The 6,000-nt window shown below is 32.3% G+C and overlaps 1 protein-coding gene across 2 annotated transcripts in view; it reads right to left on the minus strand.

Annotated features, from left to right (window-relative positions):
* Positions 1–4,974, minus strand: part of LOC149785028 (E3 ubiquitin-protein ligase rfwd3.S-like) — a 63,569-nt gene extending 58,595 nt beyond the window's left edge. For both annotated transcript variants that reach the window (XR_016425350.1, XM_089978730.1), the window contains exons 1-2: positions 4,863–4,974; positions 811–1,202 (exon numbers count right to left, since the gene is read on the minus strand). Coding sequence is in view for 1 of the 2 variants with exons in the window: in XM_089978730.1 (XP_089834856.1) it covers positions 811–1,185 (375 nt within the window). In the remaining variant the exon portion in view is untranslated. The remainder of the gene's footprint in view (positions 1–810; positions 1,203–4,862) is intronic.
* Positions 4,975–6,000: the final 1,026 nt, after the last annotated feature.

Consider the following 6,000-nt stretch of genomic DNA (forward strand, 5'->3'; position numbering starts at 1 on the left):
TTTCTTTGGAAGTACTTTTATATCTTGTCCATGGCATACGAACAGATTTTAAGTCCATGTCTGTCTGTAATTTTCTTACTAGATATACAATCAATATGTCAACACATAAAATGGTACCACCTCAAAATAGACGGACCTCCTAAAGGTGAAAAGAACATCAAATTTCATATGTGTATCGATAATGTATTATCAATTGTACTGCTATGTGGCAGAGGTATATCATTTAACCCCTACTTAACACGGGGGTTAGGTGGTTAGGTAGAGTTTTGTCATTATTTTTACAGAGGATGCGGTTGATATATTGTGATTCTGAAGCATAACAATTTTATAGATGTATTAATTAATTGTTCTGTCGTTCTGTTTAAGTACTCCCTATTCTGTGAAAATCTTACAGAATAGTAAACTGAATAATCTGTGAAAAGCATTTATCGTTAAAAACATATCACTTTGATGTAATTGATCCATGTTCAGAAATTAAACAAAAAGAAAGATTTATCCAGATTCTTTTGGAAAGTATGTGCCAGTTTGAGCAATTTCAGTATTTAAGTCAAGAAGATTCTACAACATACTAAATATGGGAAAGTTAATAGTGGCCACATGAAAAAATATGAGACTGGCTAACAAATTTTAAAAGTTATAAGAATAAATTACTCATTCATTTAAATGACATTAGATTAGTTTCAAAATGAAAGCAACTGTATTGTAATGACATAAATATTCAGTAAGTGATAATTTTATATGCTACCATCGAGGATTTTGGTCATATTTTGTAAAATTGTGAACTCTGAGCTTATAGCAGAAACAGCTTGCCTGGTTTTCCACATTAGCAGGTTCTGGGGCAGTAATTGGAAAATGTAAGCGTGTCTGATGCAACTGGGTTGAGGCTGCTAATGGTGAACCAAAGCCTAAAAACTCAGCTATATTTCCTGCCCTCCATCTTGCTGGAGAAACCCACACATTTCTGTTGCTACCTGGTTGAGTTGTTGACAATACGGGAGAAATCGACAAGTTTAATACTTCATCTTGGGGAAATCTGCGTGGAAGTTCAGGTGAAAACAAGTTAGGACTGTCTCCTGTCACAATAGGAACTCCTGGGAGATTAGGTAAGGGAGGCAATCCAGCCTGACCAACCAAAAGTGATGGATCAACTACATTTGTTCTATGTGAACCAAGGGTTTCTTCCATTATCCTGGCATGGCTGCCTATAACAGAGAAAGAAAAAAAAAGATTTATATAATTTTTTGATTATTTAGCAAGGAAGTGAACTAATAAAATATTATCTGGAATATCTTGTTTGTGTTTATTATGCAAGTATTAAATGTTATCATACCAAGGTAATATGAACTTTTTGATTTTTAAAATATGGTGGAGTCACCATATGAATAGATGCATGTTGGCATAACATTTTCATTAACAGCTATACAAAATTAACTTTGGGAGGTACTTAGGTCAGGAAAAGGCATCCATGTAAAATTAGTATGAATAAAGCTACACGACTCTAACCATTGTATCAATATGCTGGACTGCCAACTATAGCAGATATTTTTGAAAATCAGAGTTCCCTTGGTGAAACATGGTGAACACAGCTATGGAACAGTGTGTGGGATGGCATTAAGATGTCAATCCCCATCATGACTGGGTTGATGTCTTACGTTGTATGACTATATGGTGGTTAAGTTGACAAACTTTTGTTTCTGGTTTTCTATTTCCAGCTTCTTGCGTGATTTACTACAGATAAGTACTTCAGCTGAGAATACAAAATTCAGAACAATAAAATCAAAGAAAACATACAAACTATATTTTTCTTGCAAAAATTCCTGACTTATATAATACATATTCAGTATTCATTCAATAAAACATTCTACACATTACAGAAATGCTATAAGTGCAAAGCAAAAAACACACATGACACTATGCAAAACATTTTCAAGATGTCATACAATATTCTAGTTACTGTCTTCATTTATTTCTCTGCCTTACTGAGAAAGCACCCAATGTAACGGGACTGTATGGACTCAATTTTTAAGCATTGCACCTCAACTAAAATGTGCTCGGGTGTCAATTCCATGAAACAGCATTACCTAAAAGTAGTTTATTTACATTTTATTTCAAAATACTGAGTTCAGTTCACCCAATGCTGCTAGAGCAAAATTCTTGCAGTGAGAAAACCAATTATTTTAAGTACTCTAGCCATGGATCCGCCATGACAAGGGCACATATAGAGTCAAGTTGGACAGTATTATCACAGCACAAAATGTTTTGTCAAAAAGCTGTCCACTTCACAGCAGCAATCTTCAGTTGTAGATTTACATGAAATATGTATTATGTGACAGTTGTTTGATATAATAGATGTTCAAGTATTTATTCAAACTTGTATGCTCCATTGATAAATAATTCAGAATCACTATTTGAGTGAAAATCAAATCAATGTATTCAGTATCACTATAAAATCAAATATATATGTATTATTTCATGCTTGTAGATGAAATGTTGTTCATATTTTTGTACAAAATTCAATACTTTGACCACATTTGATTACAGACTCATAACTTATTCATATCTGTGTAAATCCATATACTTTTATACCCTTAGTTATAACCTTTGTTTGGGTGTGTTATAGGACGCCCTTTTGCACAGCAATTACATTTTGAAAATAATACTGAATATGCATGAGATATTTTAGCATGTGTATATGCTTCTTATACAATAACTTGTGCTAAAATGCTAAAACAGTTCAAACAATTTTGAAAATATAGATTTATCATCAATACTTATCACTATTTAGCATATACCACCATTTTAGAGATTCCTTTTTATTTTAAAAATCACTCTTATTGTTACGATATTATTACTTTAAATTTTTGTAATGTTTTTGAATGACCAGTTCATAGGATAGCTTCTACTTGGTTTGCACATATTCTGTCACCATTGTGTGTAACTTGACTTGCTACCTTGTTTCTCAGTAGGCTGGATCAGGATTACTGTTTAGGCTTTCTCTGCAGTGTACATCCTTTTTCCAGTAGAAGACTAAAGTCAAATGGCTATAATCTTGCCATAGCAGTTTCAGTAAATAAGTGTGAATAAATTAATTTCCTGAGAAGAAACATGAATATGATATTTTTTATTTAAAGAAAAATATTATCCATATAAAAATAATTTCATGCAAACTATTGTAGTCTACTAATATATTATTTTAATGAGTGTATATATAATTAAGATCATTTGTTGTTTCAAACAAGTTTAGAAATCTTTTTCAAGCGCCATTTTATAATGAGCTTTCAGAAAGTAAAAAAAGTTCTTTATTAATGGTAGTTGATTAAGCACTTTAACTAACTTGTAATTACTAGTTACTAAGTTAAAATTGATTAAAATGTATAGCTTGTATTTTCAAGTCATATGGCCCAAAAAATGGCATATGAATGATAATTTGTATACATGTACTAAATGTGTTTATCATTTACATACAGCGCAGAAAATTTTCTACTTGAAAATAAAGGACTGTTTAAAACCAATGTTAAATGCAAATATGCATTCTTGGTCAAAGAGGGCATAATTCAGATAAGTGAATGAAAACACACATGCATACACACACAAACACATTGCAGCCACTTCTCCCTTTTCTGTTCAAAAGACGTCACTTCTCCATAAAATTCAAGCCTAGCTTGACCCCGGATTATTTTAATACAAGTCAATTATTCCTTTCTGTGAAAATGATTGCTTGATGATGGCACTTTATTCTACTAATACCACATATTTACTATATCAACTATTTGATAACATTAATTAAAATACCATTATGTTGTTGTTGTTGTTGTAGGGCTTAACACCATTTTTCAGCACACAATAGGCTATACATGGCAGCCAGTATTAATGGTGGAGGAAGAACCCGGGAAAACCACGGAAAGAAAGAACCACTGACCCACAATACCATTATGAACATGCTCATAATTTGAAAGAAAAAATCAGTTCTATAACATCAGAACAAATACCACATAACACAATACAGTCTAAAGCCTATGTCACTAGCATGTGTCATCAGTAAATACAATATAGATATGATAATTAGTTTTAATGGATAGACTGTTTGAAAAATTAAATAATGCAGTAGCTGTAACTAGTGACACATTTTTTAAATAATTTTTCAGTGTTTCTTTATTTCATATGTTCAATTAAAGGATTTAAATGTTGTATCTGTTTTGATTATATTATGGTATACATTTTTTTTTCTTCTAGTAAATATGTTACCTAGGCATTCAATCAAGGAAGGAAAATGGTCAGAAATTTAAGTTTTAATATTCTTGGGATTTTGAATCAGAATATTTTTTTTAATTAAACAACTTAAACGATAAGTTAAAAACTTTAAAAAAATCTACAAAGATCTGAATTTTGGAGCAATCAATTTTAAATGGGTTTGGACAACATCATACTTCATATATTTAAACATCAAACAGAAAGTCATACTACCTAAAATACACAAGTTTTCGCATTCTACCTTGCGAAGGTTTGCAATGATCAAAGTGTTTTTTCTGACGTTATAAATTTAAACAAAATAATATTTATCGAGTCGTCGCGTTTTATTAAACGTGTGGCAATTTGCAATGACGATCATAGTCATTTATAGTTTGGCTTTATTTTCGTCCCTCCAGCTGACAATAAATCATTAAACAAAAATTCTTCTGGGATGCTAACTCATCTAACTCAAATACTCTTTGGTTGTTTACAATTGACCTGTCATACATATACTAGTGATCAAAACACGGTGACCAACGAAAACTGGTGTCCACTCACATGAACAATTACGCGCCTACTTTATCTGAACATGGCAAGATTACGTATATGATTCTTGGCAAAATCATAGGTACCATTTAGAAGTTTAGAGATCAAGCTATTGGTATTATTCAGACATTGTCCTGAACGAAACTAAATCTCTGAAATAACTTGTTAGAAGTGTTTTGAACTTCAGCGCCATCAGCTCTTTCGTGTGGAAGGTAGAAGTCATATTAAGACTAATTCTTGTCACGACTACACAGGCGTAGCGGAAGTTGTTGCTTTGAACAAAACATGCGTGTTTGAAAACGGGTACTGATTGATTGTGTATACAATGATCAACACCAAAAAGATAGAGTAACTTGAGACTAGTTGGAAATGTGTGAATTTTTCAAATATTAGTTGGAGTTCATATTAATTACAGACACGATAAATAATGTTTCGGTTTGCATCTATGATGAAAAAGAAAAGGCTAACTTATGAAATGATTATTTTGCTCCATTTTCAACTATTGATGACAATAATGTTCCTCTCCCTACTTTTCAGAAAAGATGCAGTGATACCCACAACGAAATTACTATTACTGAAAAAGAAATGAGAGATATTATTGATTCCATTTCTGTCATGATACATTGGTTGCAATTCAATATGGAGTCGTTTTCGAAAATGTTGTTTTACCGCGACTTTTCCTTGAGATAAAAGAATATGAATATTTGTATAAGATCTTCTTTTAAACCAATGTTGACACTGTCAACATACAATCTACTGACAAGAAGATAATGATGTTGTAAAAATTCAAGCAGAACTGATGTGTACTGCCACCTTTCTCGTAAGTAGTGATGGTAGACGCCATTCTGAAAGGAATTATTTAGGTACCGGAACGGATGTGTTTCTCACAAAAACCATTAAATTCATTCCTTCTTTCAATTTGATATGGTAACGAAAATAATTGTACAATCGCTCGTTGTTATTGATGACTTTGGTAGAACATATGTTCGTGTTTCCACCCAAAGCAGCAAACAAACTGGGAGAAAACGTGATAGCATACTTTGCCATCAGAAATATTCAATTTGAGGCGATGAGAAATGGTATGATACTCGATCTGTACACTTCGCTGACTTTTGTCCAGGGCTTTGACAGACTGGTCGACGAAAATAGCAGGAATCGTTTCTGCTAGTCTAACAAGAAGTTCTCCGCATTTTATCATTCAACATTGTGTCAGAAAAAAAAGCA

The sequence above is a fragment of the Sinohyriopsis cumingii genome, chromosome 13 (assembly GCF_028554795.1).
Source record: "Sinohyriopsis cumingii isolate HCF-2022 chromosome 13, ASM2855479v2, whole genome shotgun sequence".
Classification (NCBI taxonomy): domain Eukaryota; kingdom Metazoa; phylum Mollusca; class Bivalvia; order Unionida; family Unionidae; genus Sinohyriopsis; species Sinohyriopsis cumingii.